Here is a 21,571-nt window from a genome sequence, read left to right on the forward strand (position 1 = left end):
AGAAGGATAATCTTCATGCTAACCAGTGGTCCCTCTAATTTTTTCCATCTTTTTGAGGAATGAATTTTGTTCTGGGCGGCAGAATCAAGGCACTGTGTATGGACATGCATTCAGAGTGGGGCCTTCCTAATTCAAACTGAGAGGGATCTAAAACTAACTGAGTGGACATCAGAAAACTTGTGAGCGCACGCACGTCTGCACGCCTTAGAGGGAACAGTGATGCTAACCTCTTGCTACATTCTTGCATCCTATTTCTGTTTCTAGCTTACTTTGGGCCTTATAAAAGTTAGAAACAAAAAAACACAAGGTCCCCTAGATTTTCTTTGCTTATACCCAAAGTGCCTGTTGTGGCTTTGCATGGAGCACCGACTTGTGCACGGAGTGGCTGCACACATCTTCTGGGAAGGCTCCGTGTTGGGTGAGCATGTACAAACAGCATCTTTGGGACTGGCTCAAGCAGAATGGAATAAGAGGTGACAGAGGCTTACTGCCAAGGATGTAGCTGGCTATTACAAACCGGTTTGAGATGGTTCTCCCTTCTCCCTTTCCTCTCTTCCTCAGCCACTTGCTTGTTCACACTCTGCTTTTCTTTTCCCATCCTCAAACTCCCTTCCCACCAAGGGCACATACCCCTTGGTTCTTGACCATTGGCGACATTTCCCCCCAGCTTCTCTCCGGGCCCCATTTCTCCAATAACTGCCTACTCTGGCCCCGCTTCAGGCACAACCCAGCTCTTTCCTAGGCTCCCTGCTCCTTCCCTACTCTGCCTGCTGCACACAACTCCCCCACTCTACATATCATATCTGGGTGGGTTTTTTCAATGATAGTATTGAATTGCAAGTCCTCATTCAGATGTTTAACAGAAGTAATTGAGATTGATTTGCAAACTTCCCAAGGCTAGGTTCGTTCATCCCTAGCTTACAAGAATGTGCGATACCATTGCCTCATTACCTCATTTGTTGGAGATCTGTGGTGCTCGTCTCTGGGGCTCCTTTTAGTTTATTGCTCAGTGCTTTTGAAACCCTCATTACTCACTGCACTGTTGTCTTCATTTGATAGCAATAAAGATCTGATGTTTTCTGAGTGGTAGTTTTAACTGAGCAGACACTTAACCTCTTTCAAAAGATAATGTGTCTCATTACCTAGCAAATGCAGTATGTAAACAGCCATTTATCTTAATTGGTGGTAATGTGCAAACCAGGAAGGTTAAGTATAATGTTCCAAGCCCACTGTGATGTTTCCAGCCTGCAGTGACTGTGCTGCAAAGATACCGTTGCCAGCAACCTGCCAATGTGATGCTACAATATTAGCCTTGTCATAGCAGATACTGTCTCTTTGTATGTGGCTTTGAGGCTTCCTGTTTCTGCATTGAGGCCTGCAAGTGTTGTGAAATAAAAAGGATGACAATAATGAAGTAGCCCCTAATTAAATATCGTCTGAGTGTGTTGAATGATTATGTTGAAAGAACCGTAATGGGCTTTCCTGCTTAAATTCTCTCTCTTTTTCTATTCTGGACAATCAACATTTCTCCTTTAGCAGTCTTTAGCTTGAGGGTGGATGCACCATTTGCAGCAGGCTGTGGTTGGTCTTCTCTGCATCCTATTCTGTTCCTTAACACAGGCCGAATGTGTTTTGCAGAATGGGCAGACCATTGTATAGTCCAGCACAGTGGTTCCCAACCTGGGGGCCTCCAGATGTGGCTTAACTACTCCTCCTGTCTCCCATCATCCCCAGCAGTGTTCCCTCTAACAGGGATTCCCAGATGTTGTTGACTGCACTGGCTTTTGCTTGGGGATTATGGGAGTTGTAGTCAACAACATCTGGGATTTCCTGTTAGAGGGAACACTACTGGGGATGATGGGAATTCTAGTTCATCAACATCTGGAGGCCCCCAAGTTGGGAACCAGTGGTCCAGTCGATTGGCTTAAGTCACTTAGATGCTAGCCCACAGATGAAGGGCTATATGCAATTCCTCAGTGATTCTTCACCTTTCTAATTGAGCAGTCATTTCTAATCTTGCGTAACTCTCATATTCCAAAGGCCATTGTGGCTGGGGAATATGGTTGTTGTAGTCCAACAGCATCTGAGTGGGGACCCAAAGTTGGGAATCCCTGTATTAGAATAATGTCCTTGACCTTGTCTGTCCTGTTACCTTTACTGGTTGTAGCTGAAAGAGTTCCTCTGAGCCTTTACCATGGTGCTACACAAACCTGTGAACCTCAGAGCCCTATAAGAGGAAAGCTGGGGAGAGGGAAGTCACTTTATCTCTGTGATGGAAGTAAGGCTGTTTCTTGGTTAAGACCACAAAAATGTTTTTAGCTGTGGATGCTGGGAATTTAACCCTGTTTCCTGTAACCTCATTCTGTGACTTAACATATTTTCATTATCATAGAATTAATAGACACTTCTTGAGCTCCACACTTCCTTTTACCAATTTTCATCAGAGAATTAATAACCACTTTCCCTCATCTCAGAGCTACCTCCCACCATATCAGCGTAGGGAGGCAATATTTTGAAGCACTGATGAGAAAGGAGTGGGGAATGATTCAAAACTGGCCAAGAAAATGATGAGTGGGAGGGAACTGAATATTGTCTCAGTTTTCGTGATAACAAGCTCAGGCCAAGTGCCCAACTTTGCAGCTCCTCATCCACTGATCCAGGGCTGGCTCTGTGTTTCAGGAAGCCCTTGGCGAGCTGCCCTCCATGGGCCCTAAGAGAGTCATTTTGCTACAATCACATGAAAGTTATTAGCACATAAGTGGTCTGAAGGATCAGCAGTGGGCCATTCCAAGGCTCCATGCCCTGGGCAGCTGACCAACAACACTGACTCTTGATGCCAGCTCTGCACAGATCTTTTACTTACATATTTATATACCTCCCCAAACTTATGTCTCTGGGTGGTTTACAACAAACAGTAAAAATTTAAAAGAAAATCTATATACATATTTCTCCTAGGTGTGCCCAGGGAATATATGTCCCGGCAGCCCAGCTGATTGGCTGGGCTGCAGAGGTGCCTGATTGGCTGGCACACCCAGGAGGAGGAGAATTGGCTGGCTGTGGGCCAGGGCCACTGGCAGGCCTGGCCTGTGATCGATGGTGGCTGCAGAGCGAGCGAGAGAGGCATGCGGGGGTGGGTGGGAGGGAGACAGAGCGAGAGAGAGTGGCGCGCGGGGGAGGAGACAGAGCGAGCGAGAGAGGCCCGCGGGGGGAGGAGAGGCAGTGCGAGCGAGAGAGACAGTGCGAGCGAGAGAGGCGCGGGGGGAGAGGAAGTGCGAGTGAGAGGTGCAGAGGGGGAGAGACAGAGCGAGCGAGAGAGCTGTTGTGGGGGGGGACAGAGCGAGTGAGAGAGCTGTGAGAGGACCAGCCAAATGAATTCTCCCAACTAAACCCCAAAAGGAAGTGAACTACCGCACAGATGCTCTGTGCGGGTTCAGCTAGTAAAAACATTAAAACAATTTAAAATTTAACACTATGTTGAAAACTATAAGCCTGGGTGAACAAATGTGTCTTAACTGCCTTTTAAAAACTTGTCAGAGACAGGGAGACTCTTATTTAAGCAGGGAGTTTATTCCACGGGGCAGCAACGGAGAAGGCCCGTCGTTGCCATGAGATTAGTGGCTGGCAACTCCAGATGAACCTCTCCAGATGAACCTCTCCAGATGAGCCCCATGGCAGTGGGGCTCCTGGAGAAGAAGATGTTCTCTTAAATACCCAGGGCCTAAGCTGTTTAGGGCTTTTTATAACCAGCACCTTGTATTTTGTCCCGAAACTTACTGAGTGCCAGTGTAGTTCTTTTAATATAAAAGTGATATAGTTTCTCTGAGATGACCCAGAGACCATCCTGTTTGGCCAGGCCAAACAGATAGGTTTTGAGGGCTCTCCTGAAGGGCCAATGAAGAATTCCAATTATGGATTTCTGCAGGGAGTGTATTCCACAGTCCAGGAGTAGCTACAGAGAAGGCCGGAAGGTCATGTGGTAGCAAGCATGACTTGTCCCCCTAACTAATCAGGGTCTGCTCCAGTATGCATTTGAATGGAAGACCACGTGTGAGCACTGTAAGATAATCCCCTCAGGGGATGGAGCCACTCTGGGAAGAGCAGAAGGTTCCAAGTTCCCTCCCTGGCTTCTCCAAGATAAGGCTGAGAGAGATTCCTGCCTGCAACCTTGGAGAAGCCGCTGCCAATCTGTGTAGACAGTACTGAGCTAGATAGACCAATAGTCCGACTCAGTATATGGCAGCTTCCTATGTTCTTTAAATTAACCAATAGTACTACTCAGGAGTTACTCTAGATGACTACTAGATTTCAATAGGATTTCCTCTTGTAAATTTAGTCAAGTGTTCGGTTCTCATGACCACATTTTAAGAAGGACATTGGTAGATGAGAATGATTTCAGGGGAGAGCAATACAGATTGTGAGGGGTCTGGAAACCATGTTCTGTGAGGAAGGAGCTGTGTATTTTTTTTGCCCAGAAAAGCAAAGACTTAAGTGTGAGGTATGAAGGCCATCTCCAGATATCTAAAGGGCTATCAGTTAGTGAAAGGAGCTGTTACTCCTTTTGTTATCTGTTACTCCTAGGGCAGGATCAGAACCAAACGTTTGAAAACATAAGGAAGCAGTTAGGCTAGACCTTAGGAAGGATTTCTTAACTGTAAAAGTTGTTCAATGATAGCACAGTCTGCCTTATGCAGTGTTGGGCTCTTCACTGAAGGCTTTCAGAAAGAAGCTAGACAGCCGTCTCATCTGTCAGGGATACTGCAGCAGTTTCCTGCACTGAGTAGAAGGTTGGAGGACTAGAAAAGCTACAAAGTCACTTCCAACTCTAGGATTGTATGATTCCATTATATTTGCCAGATGGATGTGTCAACCTGCACCTGATCGTGCATATATTATAAAGATGTCTTTTTTCAACAATTGGGGTGGGGGTGGGGCACTGTCCTTTAATTATTTAAATAATATCAATACAAATTGAAAATTTAGCCTTAGTAGGAAGAAGAGTGTGTCTGTCTGTCTGTCTGTCTGTCTGTGTTTCTGAGTGTACCTGGCTTTTTGAGGAAGAAGAGGATGCAACTAAGTTTGTAGGGTCTAGCTAGTAGCTAATAACCCATGAAATTTCCCCCCTCAAAATCTGTGAGTGTATTACAGTTGGATACTCAGACTCTCAGTGTTACCATATTTACCTGAATGGAAAATGACTTTGAATTTAAGTTGGTTCCTTTAAAAAACAGTGGTTAAATACAAGTTATACCTCTGTTTACCCAAAGGGAATGGTGCTCTGAATGTAAGATGACCACCCCACCCCTACCCAACAGTTTCCTAACATTTCCCAATTTTCTCTGATCACAGTTTAAACTCAGTCAGAGAAATGACTGGTGAGGATAATTTATGGTAAAAAGTAAATAATCAAATGAAGCATTGGGAATGCAAGACTGGAACACTTCTAGCTGACTTCTGGTTCCATTCTAGGTCATCTCAGAAATTTTATGTTGATAGGCAAGTTCATGATCTGGGCATTTCTGAGTTTTTCTTTCATAGTTATAAATGCAGTGGGTAGAGAATACGTCTCAGTGGGGACTTCATGTTGAATCATGCCTCTCATACATGCTTTAGTTTTTAATTTCAATGCGTCATATGGTTTGAGCTCTTAAAAAGCAATAGTTTGGGGAACATCATACAATAAAACATGACTTCACTCAGTAATTCTCAAGCCTGGGGACCAGAACTCTGGGGTTTTTCTCTTGAGTTGTTTTCTGAGGACAATAAACTTGCGTATATTATTAAACTTGGTTCTTTCTATATCTTGTAGCTTTGAAGAGATCCTTTGAGGTCGAGGAAGTTGATCAGTCACCAAATTCCTCCACACCACAAAGACGGACACCCAACCCCCTTGTTAGGTCCACAGTGTCTAGCTCCACACAGAAATTCCAGGATCTTGGCACTAGAAATTCAGAAACCCCTTCCAGACATGTGGAGTCTCCTGCACAAAGGTCACCCAAGTCTTCTCTGAGGAGAGTTGAGCTCTCTGGACCAAAACATCCTGAGCCAGTGTCCAGAAGAACAGAAATCTCCATTGATATCTCATCCAAGCAAGTGGAGAACTCCACTTCAGGAACCTCAAGATTTGGCCTCAAGAGAGCAGATGTGTTGGGGCACAAGCCCCCTGAGACCGCTCCCAGAAGGACTGAGATCAATATAGGCAAGCCCCAGGATCAAGTTCTTCGCAGAATGGAAGCCCCCTCAAAAATCCCTGAACCAACACAGCGGAGAGTTGAAGCCACTAGTCCACCAGTGCCTGATGTTGCTACCAAACGTGTGGAAATCCAGGTAGCAAAATCTTCAGAGGCTCCAGTACCACCAGTCAGGCAGACTGAAAATCTGGAGCTTTTCTCAACCAATCAGCAGCTGCCACCAGAACCAAAGGCACAGTCAGCTATGGCTGAAATTCCACCCAAAAGCCAAGAAGGTAAGCAGACCTGGGACTGCATTTTTACATTGTGCAGTATTTTGTCTGTGGATAAATTTCTGTTTGCCTCTAGTGGTTGTTCTACCATATGAGTTACAGCCAGTTACTGTTTTTGAAGTCCAGAATGAACACTCATTTTGTACTTCAAAAACAGTGCAAGTATTAATTAGCTCATGAGCCCTTTCATGCTGCTCAAATTAATTTTTTTCGTATTGAAATGTTGGGGTCAGTTTTGTGCAGTGTTATCAGATGATCAGATCATAATGTCTGTGTCTATGTATTAACTAGGAGATTGCTTGCATCTGGAACAAATCGTACCTCTTGCCGGCCACTGGATTCTTTCTCTTTGTTCACTTCCGGTATATTTGTGGATTCCATGTGTTACAATGTTGGCACAGTAAAACACTGTGCTAATCTGATCTCAGGCTAGTTCTACTAGCCTGAGGGTATGGCTCATGTTGGATATTCCCAATATGGGTATGGAGGGTTAAGGGTTATGTACTATGACCCAATGTCTGTCTGTGTATTGGATGTAGTTCAGAGCTTCTTGAGCAAGACAGAGTTGTTGTCTTCTGAGGAAATTGTATTAGAGCAGGGGTACCCAAGCTGTGACCCCAACCCAGCAGCCTTGGATTGTAGCTACGTAGAGCTTGACCAATCAGTCACATTCTTGCAGCAAAACTAGCTGTTTTTCTGAGCCTCTAAGAAATGCATTGCCTTTGTGGATCAAAAGTTGTTCAGGCTGGTTCTAAGAGAATTTTAGTGTAAGTGAATGCATTGCCTTCTCCAAATTCCCTTGTTCACATGTCTCTTTACTTGCTGGGATAGAAGAGAAAGGAAATTCTTCTGACAACAGTAATAGACATTGCAAGAGCTGATTTTCTTGGAGCATTTTATATGAACACCTTGGTGTTTTATGTGTTTTCAAGTTATCCATAGCTTTCTTTCTTTTGGATTCCTTGCAGAACCATCCTCTGGCTAAAGTGACTTTCAGCCTTAGACACTGACACAGACCATGGATTTCCTTAAGACCAGCTTAAGGGGGCTCACTGGGGTCATTCTAGGACTAACAGCCCATTCTCCTTCAGAGATGGTTAGGCAACAAAGGAGGTGTAGGGTACACTATTCTGGAAAGGACTTGGGTTTTGTATATAAGATGTTTAATTTATTTGGCAGTAATCCAAAAAAAATGTTCATTGGGTTATTAATGGGATGAACTAAGGATGCACCCAGGTGAGCACATATCATCTCCCTGCCTAAACCCGTTCTGGATGAGGTTTCTGACTGAACCCAAGGGGTGTCTAACTGAGGGGTGCCATCTCTTTCATCCATCTTTCTGCAGCAGTGCCTGGATACTCCCTCCATAACCCTATGTTGAATGAAATATTTTCCTGCACAGGGTACCCCCTGGGACGGGGTCCAGTCTGTCTCCTAACTGGCCCCAGTGTGGTAATCTCCTAGGAGATATAGTTACATCCTGACTTTGCACGGTCTGCAGCATTGCCTGCCTCTGAGTAACATGCTCACTGTGGTCTGGGAGCCTTCCAACTTCATACTGGAAGACTTCTCATAGCTCCTATTCTCTCCTTGAAGGATTGGTGTACGTTGTTGTATATGTTGCCCTTTTTGTGCAGCCACTTTGGCTTTTGTAGATATCTCCCATATTTCTTTCTCATTGGAATTGTTTGTGAGTGTACCTTCATTAATTCTGTCATCATAAACTCTCTCACTAGACAAGTTTAAGAATTCCAGCATTACATGGTCACTCCCCTCTCCCCCTGCAAAGTCCCCACTGCTACAAACTCATTGACCAATTCTTCTCTGTTGGTTAGGATCCCACCCAGGTGGGTGAGGCAGCGGGTGAGTGCTGGGCTGGGGGAAGGCTGGTTCAACTCACCTTTCCCCCAGACAAGTGCTTGAATGTTGTTGGGAGCACGAACTGTGCTCCCAGATGATCCACACTGCATGATGCAGCATGGAGCTCTGGAGGACAGGATGATGTGTCCGGATATTCCACAGTGCACCGCACAACATGCACAGTGCATTGGGGGATTCCCCCAGGAGATGGGTGCTCTAGGTGCCCATCTCTGTGTCCACTGGGGCTAAATGTAGCCCCAGCGAAAACATGATCCCAGAGCCCAGGTTAAGAACTCATTTGAGCCTTTAACCCTGGCTAAGAGCTGGGTTGAAAAGCTAGGCTAGGAGGTGCTGCCCTGCCAGGATTGGGCCCAATCCTGGCAGTTCCCATGCACAGCCTAACCCAGTCTGAGCTTCCTTAGCCTGGGTTTGGCTGTGCATAAGAACAGCCTCCAAAAAGAGCTGATCCCCTTGTTCATTCTTCCATCATCTGAAAGAGGAAGTTGTCAGCAAGGCATGTCAGGAATTTGTTAGTTATTTGATGCTTAGAAGAGTTTGTCTCTCAAAAGATATCTGGGTAAGTTCGCCATCACTACTAATTCTTGCTTCCTTGAAACATCTGTAATTTGTTTCAGGAAAGCATCGTCCACATCCTCATGTTGGTATAGCAATCTGTAATAGAGCTGAATTGCATTTTAAAAACTTCCTTCTCCATTTATTTTTACCCAGATGTTCTCCAATGAGCTGCCATGTTCACTCTCTTGAATTTCTGTGCAGGTGTGCAAATGTTTGATGTGTAATGCCACTCTCCCTTTCTGTTACAATTATTATTTTTGAACAAGTTATCCTTCAGTTTCTACATTCCAATCCTGGAATTCGATCCATCAAATCTCAGTTAGGCCTATCAAGTTGTATTTACCTTCCTGAACTAGGAGTTCAAACTCATCTTGTTCATTTCCCATACTCTGTGCATTAGTATAAAGACATTGAAAGCCATGGATATTATGCTCCAATGCCTCCACTGTTGTTTTATTGTGAGGTTTCTTAAGTAATCGTATAACACTTCTAGTTTCTCCTGTAGTACCCAAGTCTCTATTTATTACTTATTACTGTACATATTTTGGGGCTTTGTCTCTGTTCCCCACAGGATTCAATTTAAAGTCTTCAGGGACAGATTCATTAGACTAGTGGATTGGTGGAGGTAGCTATGGGCCGCCTCCAGCCTCGGTGCCAACCAGTTGCAGAGGAGCAACAAAAAGAGAGAAGGCATGCCCCCACCTCTTGCCTCTGGGCTTCTCAAGGGCATCTGGTGGGCCACTGTGTGAAACAGAATGCTGGACTGGATGGGCCTTGGGCCTGATCCAGCAGGGCTGTTCTTATGTTCTTATTGTCTCCAATGTTTTTTAACATCTACATTGAACCACTGGGAGAGATCATCAGGAGATTTGTTGCAGGGTGTAATCATAATGCTGATGACACCTAAATCCATTTCTCCATGTCAACATCATCAGGAGAAGGCATAATCTCCCCAGATGCCTGCCTGGAGGCAGTGGTGGGCTGGATGAGCGATAACAAACTGAGACTGAATCCAGATAAGACAGAGGTACTTTTTGTGTGGGCTTGGGAGATTATTTTGATCTGCCGCTTCTGGATAGGGTCACATTTCCTCAGAAGGAACAGGAATGCAGTCTGGGGGTGCTTCTGGATCCAAAAATCTCACTGGTGTCCCAGGTTGAGGCGGTGGTCAGAGGTGCTTTCTTATCCACTTGGACTGATAAGCCAGCTGCATCCATTTCTTGAGATAAACGACCACAGAACAGTAGTTCATATACCTCAAGACTTGACTATGGTGGTGTGCTCTACGTGGGGCTGCCTTTGTATGTAGTCAAGAAACTGCAGTTGGTATAAAATGCGGCAGCCAGGTTGGTCTTTGGGTCATCTCAGAGAGACCATATTATTCCTATACTAATAGAGCTACAGGGATATCAGGGGTGGAACCACCATTGGGCAAACGGGTTCAAGGAATCCAGGCCGCTGTCCCTCAGGGGCCACACCTCATGGCCCCAGATCTGCCCCTGCATCTGATATCAGATGTGGGGGGCATGATTTCACTCCCAAATGGGGCCATGGTGGAGGCAGTACCCAGGCCACTGCTGGCCTCCCTCCGCGACTGAGGCGTATTAGTAAGTTTAGGGGTAAAATACAAGGTGCTGGTTATAATCCACAAAGCCCTAAACAGCTTAGGCTCTGGGTATTTAAGAGAACTTTTTCTCTGCCATGAGCCCTACCACCCATTGAGAGCATTTGGAGAGGTTTGTCTGCAGTTGCCAATGGCTTGTCTGGTGGCTACACAGGGACAGGCCTTCTCTGTTGCCTCCCCAAGACTCTGGAATGCACTCCCTGCTGAAATAAGAGCCTCCCCGTCTCTGAAGGCTTCTTTTTCACCCAAACGTTTTAACTGGACTGTGGTTTTAAATTGTTTTAGGGTCTTCATTTTTAATTTGTTTTATATTGTTGTAAACAGCCCAGAGATGGAAGTTTGGGACAGTCTACAAATCTGGAAAATAAATAAATAAGTAATGTGTCTGCATTCTGTATAGCATACTATTTCTTCATGAAGCTTTGGTATGCAGAACTATTTTACTGTGGCAAACAAGTCAAACGAAAACAGCCTCTCTAGTTAGCAAAAGCCAGGATTCCTACCACCCCGGTCCCTGCAACTGGAGAGTCATAATTTTGCCATGGATTGAAAACTTACTTTAGTTGCTTCCCTGTTTTATATTAGTTCTATCTTGTTTTCAGTTAGCCCTGTTATACAGTAAATCTTGTGTTCTCTTCCTCAACCTGTTTATTTTCTGTGTTGCTTTAAGGAGATGGTTATTCTTCTCAAGACTTTCTGTGAACTTTTTATTCCCTTTCCATTCCTTCTTTCCCTCTCTTGTTAGGTATAGTTCTCCTGTCCAAGATCAGTCCCCTTGCTCTTGCCAAATCCATGAGGCTCACTGCATGTGGGAAGGGCTGTGGCTCAATAGTAGAGCACATCCATGCTGGTATGGAAATCCTGGTCAGTCAGAGTGGACACTGCTTAGCCAGATGGACCAATGATTTGACTCATCAGTATAAGGCATCTTCATATGTTCATATATGTGTGAACTGATAGTTGGAGAGAGGTCTCCTTCCCCATTGTTGATTGTTTAGCAGATACACATTTTCTTCCTGCTCTCTAAAACATCAAGATCAGTCATGATATCCTACAATGCAGAAAGAAACTCTCTTTGTGACTCTCTTTGGCCATGTAATGGAAGTCAGTCCTTCTCTCTTTTCTTCTAGTTACTTTCTCCCTTTGCACAACGATGTGTCATTCATAGGATAGGAATAGGAAGGTCCATCTAGGTCAGTATGGTCTACCCAGACTGGCAGTGGCTTCTCCAAGGTTGCAGGCAGGAATCTCTTTCAGCCCTATCCTGGAGATGCCAGGGAGGGAACTTGGAGCCTTCTGCTGTTCCCAGAGTGGCTCCATCCCATAAGGGGAATATAGAAAGTTGCCATATATCGAGTCAGACCATAAGTCTGTCTAGCTCAGTGTTGTCTACACAGACTGGCAGCAGCAGCAGCTTCTCCAAAGTTGCAGGCAGGAATATCTTTCAGCCCTATCCTGGAGATGCCAGGGAGAGAACGTGGAACCTTCTGCTCTTCCCAGAGCAGCTCCATCCCCTGAGGGGAATATCTTACAGTGCTCACACTAGTCCCCCATTCATATGCAACCAGGGCCAACCCTGCTTAGCTAAGGGGACAAGTCATGCTTACTACCACAAGACCAGCTCTTCTGTCAGGTTTTGGTTCCATGGTCTCCTAATGCCTTATGAATCACTTAAACTGTGTGTGAAGGGTTTTGCCTAGTATTAAGTACCTGCTCCAAATTCCAGTATAGATGGTACAAAGAGCGTGGGGCTGTTTGTTTGACTTAATGACACTTGATGACCCAGGCAGCCATTTGCACTGCCTCTTGCCCCTTCCAAATTTTGTACTTGACTGTTTTTAAACTCACAAAACTAGGCTTTTCCTCTTCACTTCTCCTTGGAGTTTGGTGTTGCTGTTAAAACTTCATCATCTGTGTTGGTTACCAGTGTAGCCAACACTCAGACAATGTGTACAGTTTACACAGGTACAGTTATTCACACATTATCACAGGTACAACAGTACACTGTGATAAGTGACTGTACTGTACTTTTGAGGGCCTGTACCCAAGATCACTCTTAAAATTCATGTAGGTACAACATTCACACAAAACACGCACAAGTGTACAAACATTTTATTACATCATAATGTCTGAACAGGGTTATTGTTCCCTTCCAAAGTAGGGTATATGAGAACTATGCTCCACAGTATGTAACTAAGCAGGCATATTTTTTTTATTCAAGGGCTTTGTGATCCTCAGGGACATGTTATGCAAGGAGGGCTGGTCTTGTGGTAGCAAGCATGAATTGTCCCTTTTGCTAAGCAGGGTCCACCCTGGTTTGCTTTTGAATGGGAGACTACATATGTGCAGGACTGCCATATTCTGGCTTTCCAAATCTGGGTGCCTAATTTGCATATTATGTAAATTGGCTTGAAAATCATTTTTTAGCAGAAAGGTGACTGCATGTTTTGCTTCATAACTCTGCTTCTACAAGGGCTAGAGGTTAGCTTTTTCTCTCCCCCCACCCTCTTTTTTAAAAATAAAAGCTGAAATCAGGGTGAATCTGGGTGGGCTAAGCAATCTGAGTGAAACCTGGAACTGGGGCGGGGGCATGGCAACTCTGCATGTGTGAGCTCTGTAAGATATCCCCCTTAGGGCTTGGGGCCACTCTGGGAAGAGCATCTGCATGCTTGCATGAAGAAGGTTCCAGGGTCCCTCCCGGGCATCTTCAGATAAGACTGAGAGAGATTCCTGTCTGCAACCTTGGAGAAGCTGCTGCCAGACTGTGTAGACAATACTGAGCTAGATGGACCAGTGGTCTGACTCAGTATAAGGCAGCTTCCCATGTTCCAGGAGTCACCGTTGGCTTCGGAGAGAGGGGAAGATCAATGAAAATTGACCTCCCCCAAAGCACCAGTGCAGCATTTGTTAGGGTGTCTGCTATGGTTCACAATCATGAAAAAGAAGGACCATTAAAGGGTTTTTGAAGCAGGTTTTGTTCTCCAAAACCACTACTTTTGAGGCAAAAAGTAAATGATAACATCTGGTTTAGCCTTATTTACAACTGAACAAATGCTCTGGAGACAAAACAATCTAATTGAAGCAATGTGACCCATCCTACCCATCCCTCAAATTAATGTAACATGAGTTAACACACCAGGATTGAGATAAGCATATTGCAAGACTGAGCTCTTCACTGGAGTCCAGAGACAGATCCTAAGCCATAGAGTCCACCAACAGCTGCCTGGAGGAAGAGGAGGTATCTTTGATTTAAAAGGGGCTCCAGTATCTCAGAACAGCTGCTTAGGGTAAGACTTGAACAATGAGGACAGCTGTCTGGTAGGAGATTTAAAGCATGAGGCAGCCACATTCAGTTAGATTAATACAAAAGGTGCTTTCAGCTCTAAGGAGGCCCTGTGTCCAGTATAAGAGCTAAGAATTGAAGGCAAACGGACAGGAAAAGTTCCCTTGCACCCCTTTATCTGTGCTTCTGTGTTGAGATTTATAGCCTGGAGCAAAGGTAGCAGTGTTTGTTTCTCTATTGCTACCCCAGCTCCAGTAACCTCCCTCCCCTGCCCCCCTCAAATCCTATTTAGCTTTGTTGGTCACACCATGATTTCATGGATAAAGTTATGTAAACTGAATGCAAACTGAATATTATAGCCAAATATAATTGTTTCCAAAATTCCTTCAGAAAAGATCTAGAATAGACAACTATAGCCCTAAAATGTGGTTCCAAAATGTGACATTTCCTGTATTCATTTTTATTATTTGCAGGATGCTTCATCTTTGGTCTTGAGATTGTTTCCATTTTAAGATGCTAATGAAGAAGGTTCTGCAGATTTAATTAGATACTTAGAGTATTGTTTTATATTAAGGTTTCAGGTTACTCAAAGGCATGCTGGGACAAAGCAGCAATGGAAAAGCTCACTTTTATAAAAGCTATTAGAAAGACGGTGTCTGTCTCCAACCCTGATTTAGGTCTTGCAGGTGCCTTTTATGGCAGAGAGCAGAATTTTTTTTTAAAAAAAGTAGCCCTGAAATCAACAAAGTTGAAAAATAACTTTAGAATGCACAACAGAACTTCTATGTTGGATAACCTTCTAGATACACTCATACTTGTCTCATAATTATAACAACCCCCCTCACCAAATTATATGTGTATTGTAATTTGTAGTCAGACACTGAGGCTCTAGAAATCTATTGATGGCAAAGGGCCCATTTCAACAGGCATTCCACCCTCTTACTGAGACGGTACGGAGGCTGTATCTGGTTTGCTCCCCCCGCCCCACTTTTCATTTTAAAAACAATTGCTTGGTTCTTATTGTCCTGGAAGAATTAATGTATGTGTAGCAATGCCTAAAACATTAGTATATATCAGGGCCCCAAAGCTGGGGATGCTGAAGAGAAGGGTATGCTGGATCCTTTCCCCTCTTTATTTTCCCGGTGGCATTACTATTTGAATTTTCATTTTATTTTATATATGCTCTCCCTTTCCACACATAAAAGTGCCCAATGACTAAACTAGATGTTTTTGTGTCCAGAAACATGCCAGTGTTAGGTGGAAAGTAGTCTGTCTGCTGCTGCTCCATAAAACCTCCTCATCTACCCACCTGCCCTGCCTATTGTGAATACTCCACACATTCATTCATCTTAGTATCAAAATTGCTAAAAAGGAGAATGTTCCCATGGGGCAACTGAGAAAACAGGTGATGGAGTCCTGTTGCCAGGAGCCTGCTGTTGACAGAACCCTAGGGGTGTGGAGATAGTGGTAAGGATCAAAACAACAATTGCTAACAATGTTTCACAGCCCTCATCGGTTTACAAATGGAAAGCAGTTTTGGTGCTTTCTGCTTGCTATGCCATTTGTTACAATGTTTACATTGGAATTATTTCCAAGATGTAAAAGTGCTACAGAGCTGTAACTTTCACCAACTCTCTGTACCCCAGGAGTGGGAGAACAGGAACAAGCTAAGCAGGTGGTCTCTTTGTGGTTACAACAGTTATCTTCCTGGCAAGTGTGCTTGGCTTTCTCCCACACAGTGACTTTCTATGACACTTTATTTGGTTTGAAGGCATTCAAGATGCACAGTGTCTTGGCTTGTGCATTCATTAAATATCCAAAAGGGGAAACAAGATCAACTGGGTCCCTGGCACAAAATCGCGAATGGGCCAGATTTACACCATGGATGAAATAGAGCCTCTGACATCTAATTTACCAAGAGAGTGATGACAGCTCAGGGCTGAACTTCTTGCAGCTTAAGTGAGGGCTACTGAAAAGGAGCCGACTACAGCTGCAGGCCAGGGGCACTTGGGCTGGGGTAGAAGTTCCTCCCTTTCATCTCTCCAAAGAGTTCCTTTCAGAGCTAAGTATCTGGCAGCAGAATTGGGGCCAAACTAGATTTTTGGCTAAATAGGTTTGTTTATTTAACATATGTATATACCACCCCAAAGTCCCATCTCTGGCTGTTTACAATAAAACAACACGATTTAAAACAAAATTAAAACATTTCAAACAAATTAAAATTTAAAACAATGTAAATTCTATGAGTCTAATTCTAAGACGGCCATGCTTAAAGCTGGAAGCATCTCTAATTAAACACAAGGCAGCTGTGGTGAGCCCAGTCCTGCCTGGGGGCATGGAGCGCAGAAAGAGGGAGGCGAACTCTTTCCTTTTGTCCCATTTCCCTGCTGAAAATCAGTGGCCAAAGCAGCTATTTGCCCCGGCTCTTCCCAGCAAGTAGCAGTTTTGGAGGCAAATAAACCACATGCAGGGGATTTTCAGCAGGAAGATGGTGCACGGGAATTAACCTTCCCTCCTCATGTGCCACAGTCTTGATGAGGATCAGGCCCCCACAGATGCTTTTTGCTTAATGAGAGGTTTTAAACACCTCTCTTTAAAATTAGCTGAACCTCTAATGCTGGATAGATCTTTCGAGTGTTTTTCAAACACAATTGAGATGGAATTCTCCTCACTCTCATAAAGCTCCCAGCATAGCAAGCTTGCTTTGTTTTGTTTCATTCAGTTCATTTAACCATCTTATCTGCAGAATTTCAGATTTTCCAGTTAGAATTTCACTTGCAAGGATCACAGCTTCAGGAAGGACTTTCTACCCAACCTTTGAATTTGAATTGCTATTTTAAACAAATATGAACACAAATGTACAGTATATTTCCATTAAATGAACAGTCAGTTATGAAGTACTACTTGTTGTTTGGACACTTTATTTCATTCACATTTAGATCCACCTTATTTGTAGATTATGTCATTGTTGCCATTTTCAATAACTGTTACTGAGTTAGATTTAAAACGTGACTAGTCCACTTTTGTGAACAGATGCTTACCTGGACATTTGGGATGAAAGTTGTGCATTTCAGCAAGGGAATGTTAAAAAAAAAGATACAATTGTACAAATATGGATTTCTTTCAGGCTTTTTGAACTTTCTGGGTCCAAAATTGGATGAAATAGTGAAAGCTTATAGCTCCAAACTCTTAACACCTATCAGGTACAAAATTAGATTTTAGGTCCATTCCTTTAAATGCACCCTATGAAAAAACTTCCGGAAATGATGCCAAAAAATGGTTTAACCCAAAGCCTGGGAGTCACAGAAAACTTTTAACCCAAAGCCTGGGGAGTTAGTACTTCCAAAAAGACTTTTAAAAAGCTGTCAGAGATGGGGAGGCTCTTATTTCACTAGGGAGTGCATTCCAAAGCCTCAGCAGCAGAGGAGAAGGCCCGTCCCTGAGTGGCCACCAGATGAGCCGGTGGCAGCTGCAGATGGACCTCTCCAGCAGATCTCAGTGGGCGGTGGGGTTCATGCCGAAGAAAGCATTCTCTTAAATACCCAGGGCCCAAACTGTTTAGGGCTTTATAGGATATAACCAGCACCTTGTATTTTCCCCGGAAACATAGCGGCAGCCAGTGTAGCTCCTTCAATACAGGAGTTATATTGTCTCTCCGAGATGACCCAGAGACCAGCTTGGCTGCCACATTCTGGACCAACTGTAGTTTCTGGACTACATACAAGGGCAGCCCCACATAGAGCACATTACCGTAATCCAGTCTGGAGGTTACCAGCAGATGTACCACTGTTTTGAGGTCATTCACCTCAAGAAACGGACGCAGCTGTGTATCAGCCGAAGCTGATAGAAGGCACTTCAGGCCACTGCCTCAACCTGGGACACCAGGGAGAGGCTCGGATCCAGAAGCACCCCTAGACTGTGTACCTGTTCCTTCTGGGGAAGTGTGACCCCATCCAGAACAGGCCGATCAAAATCATCTCTCGAGTTCTGACCTCGCACAATGAGTACCTCCATCTTAGCCGGATTCAGTCTCAGTTTGTTATCCCTCATCCAGCCCATCACTGACTCCAGGCAGGCATTTAGGGAGGTTATGCCCTCTCCCGATGATGCTGACATGGAGAAATAGATTTGGGTGTCATCAGCATACTGATAGCACCCTGCACCAAATCTCCTGATGATCTCTCCCAGCAGTTTCATGTAGATATTAAACAACATTGGAGACAATATGGAGCCCTGGGGCACACCATAGGAGAGTTCAGATTTTGAAGAACAACAGTCTCCAAGGGACACCATCTGGAACCTGCCCAAGAGGTAGGAGTGGAACCACTGCAAAGCAGTGCCTCCAACTCCCAACCCCCTCAGACGCTCCGGAAGGATACTATGGTTGATACTATTGAAAGCCGCCAAGAGGTCCAGAAGGACCAACAGAGTCACACTTCCTCTGTCAATTGCCAATTGGAGATCATCCATCAGGCCGACCAAGGCAGTCTCCATCCCATAGCCTGCCCGAAAGCCAGTTTGAAATGGGTCTAGATAATCAGTTTCCTCCAAGACTGTCTGGAGCTGGGAGGCCACCACCCTCTCAGTTACCTTGCTCAGCCATGGAAGGTTGGAGACAGGCCTGTAGTTGTTCAAGTCCAGGGGTCCAGGGTAGGCTTCTTCAGAAGCGGTCTAATAATTGCCTCCTTAAGACAAGGAGGCATCCTACCTTCCCTCAGAGATGCATTTATAATCTCTACCAGGCCTTCTACAACAACCCCCCTGCTAGATAGTATTAGCCATGTCGGGCAAGGGTCAGGAGAACAGGTGTTAGGCATATATGTCTGTGTGTGTATTTATTTATTTATTCAGTTTCTATGCTACCCTTCCAAAATGGCTCTGGGCGGTTTACATTAAAACTAATTAAAATCAATTAGCAGTTCTAAACAAAGATTGAAAAACACCATAAAACAATAACAGTTAAAACATTCAAAACAGTTTAAAAACCCTGGAAAACCAGGTTACAACAATAAAACCAATTACAACAATTTAAAAACCCTGGAATGCCAGGCCGAACAGATAGGTTTTAAGGGCTCCCCTGAGAATAAAGAATTCGATTACGAATTTCTGCAGGGAGAGCATTCCACAGCCCAGGAGCAGCTACAGAGAGGGCCATCCCAACCTTATCCCAATCAATAAGATATTGTGGGATTGCCATTAACAATGTATATTCACCCTAGATTTTAGGTTTGGCTTCTGAGTTTTTGTTGTTAAAAATAAATAAATAGCCAGGCTAGGGCTTTGAGTGTAGCCCATTTATCAGGCCTATCCCAATCCTGTCCATTCTCAGATTGTGTTTAGGGTTACATTGAGCCAATGATAATTATTGACTCAATGCACTGTAGTTGGCGTTGGGGGTGGTGGTTACCTTTACTGAAGAACCAGCTTTTCAGTCTGCTTTTCCTGGTGCATTACTGGGCAGAAATGAAATGGCCACACTCAGGCAACTTTTTTTTTTTTTAGTAATAATTCACTGGAAAATAAATGAAATGCATTGATGTTGCTTCCTCTCCTGGTGCATTATAGGTTGGTAGGCACTTTGAAATGCCACCATTTCAGTGCCAGGTGGCAGCCAATTTATTTAACGAAGCTGGCTTTTCAGTCAAGGCAAGGCTCACCCCTCACCTTCCAATCTGATACTGATCCATAATTGGGCCAACTGGAAAGTTGATGTAAGACTGCACAACTTAACATCCAGTATGTTTTGCCTTGTACTTTCTCAGTCTTGGGTAAAGCAACTCTGCTTGTTGCTACATTTTGAAACACCTTCTTTCCTGTTGTGCTTTGAAGGTCGTGTGACTATTATTTCCTTAAAATAAATTCCTTTTTTAAAGTCAGTACCATGCCTCTAGTGTTTACCCATTCTTTTCACTGCTTTGCTGTGTTTCTCACTATAGGGAAACCTCGATGTTTGCAGGGGTTCCGTTCTGCTCTACAACCACAGATACGGAATCTGCGAATATCGGTTCATTGGGGCAATGGGGATTGGGGGATTAGGTTCCCAGAGGTGGTGGGAGTACCTTTTAAAACCACCTTGTGTGGCGGGGATGGCTTCGGAGGAGGCTGCAGGGGCGCGGATGGCGGCAGAAGCAGCAGTGGGGACTCTTTCTCCCGCCTGACTGACCATGCAGTCCAGTCTGCATCCCATTTTGGGCTGCTCTGAGCACTTGCACGTGCTCAGACAGGCCCCAAATGGGATGCAGACCAGCCTGCATGATCAGTCGGGAGGGAGGTTGGGAGGGAGAAGGAGTCCCCACTGCTGCCTCCGCTGCCATCCCTGAAGCCATCTCCGCCACCCAGTGGCAGTTCTAAAAGGCAGTTCTAAAAGGAGAAGGAGTGCCCGCCACTGTCTCCGCCACCTTCCCCGCCTCTGCGGCCACCTCCAAAGCCATCTCTGCCAAGCAGTGGAAGTCTTAAAAGGTGCCTCCACTGCCACCCTGACCTGTGGATACATGAGTTCCATGGGGTATTTTTCTGTGTATGCCAAGGTTGGGTGCCTATCCCCAACCATGGATACGTGAAACCACGAGTGTTGAACCCGCAGATAATGAGGTTTGTCTGTACAGCTAATCATGCATTTGGACTGGTACAAGGGAAGTTAAGGCAGAAGATGTGTAGTTGGGGCAAATTCCTACAATCTCTGGTGACTGGAAAACCTTCTTTTAAGGGAACCATCTTTGGATATGAGATCAGGAAATTATTAATAAACACCCCTTCTTGGTCTGGTTTCTCCACTGGAACACTGAATGCAGCAAGAGTCTAATAAAGAAATTCCCAATACAATCTGTCAAATGCTTTTTCAGCATCTGATGACATTGCCATGAAATGGATTCCCCCCCCCCCGCCGCCTTTACATAGCAGTGATAAACTGTTAGTTGATGTTTGTGATCTGCCACCTGTTTTCTGGGTCAAAGCCTCCTACTTGATTAGGGTGGAGTATTGTGGGCAGAACTATTTGCCAGGATTTTGGCCTCAATATTTATGAAGAAAATGAGCTTATAGATAGAGAAGAATCCGGGATCCTTTTCAGGCTTTAAGAACACTGGAACTGATTCTTCATATGCAAAACATACAAGGAGGAGAGAGTGTTCCCCAGTTTCTTTTGCTTCACCTCTCACATTTGATGATACTGGTATCAGTAGTTCAGGAAGACATTCTTATACCAACCAGCAATTGGCATCTCAATTCCAACTGAACAAGAATGTTTCATGAATACAAACTTCCCATTTAGATTATCCATGTTGGAGTTTGATGCTTCGTCCTCTGGTCCAATAGCAACAAACTAAGATTCGCCAAAGCCTTGATGTGACACCTGGCTTGAACAGGTCTCAAATGGAATACTCTCAAGTTAAGCAGTGACAGAGAGTTTGTCTCAACGTCATTGCCATTGGAAAGCTTCATTTGTTACCCTGTCCCCAAAGTGATCTCCAGATGTAAACCTTGACAGCAGGGACTGCTTTCTCTAGCTAGCAGACTCCCAGGGTCCGAGGTGGTGAAGTGACCCCATCAAGCAGTGTGGCAATGTGTGTGCTGTGCTGTGCTGATTACCTCTGATTCTGCCAGCAGAGGCCTAGAAACAGCTGACAAAGGGGAAACAATTAACAAGCGTGACAACAGCATCCATCCTTTTGCTTGAACTCAGCTGCTTCTCACCATGCTTCTAGTTACCCTGCAGCTCATCTGTTTTACTAATCATAGCAATAAAATATAATCACAACAATAAAATGTA

The 21,571-nt window shown here is 44.5% G+C and overlaps 1 protein-coding gene across 6 annotated transcripts in view; it reads left to right on the forward strand.

The window, feature by feature from the left end:
• The window catches only part of SEPTIN9 (septin 9), a 322,440-nt gene that overhangs the window by 179,091 nt on the left and 121,778 nt on the right, over nt 1–21,571 (forward strand). For all 6 annotated transcript variants that reach the window (XM_053296380.1, XM_053296381.1, XM_053296382.1 and 3 more), the window contains one exon: nt 5,807–6,463. In XM_053296380.1, the coding sequence (XP_053152355.1) occupies nt 5,807–6,463 (657 nt within the window). The remainder of the gene's footprint in view (nt 1–5,806; nt 6,464–21,571) is intronic.

This window comes from Hemicordylus capensis, chromosome 2, assembly GCF_027244095.1.
Source record: "Hemicordylus capensis ecotype Gifberg chromosome 2, rHemCap1.1.pri, whole genome shotgun sequence".
Taxonomy (NCBI): domain Eukaryota; kingdom Metazoa; phylum Chordata; class Lepidosauria; order Squamata; family Cordylidae; genus Hemicordylus; species Hemicordylus capensis.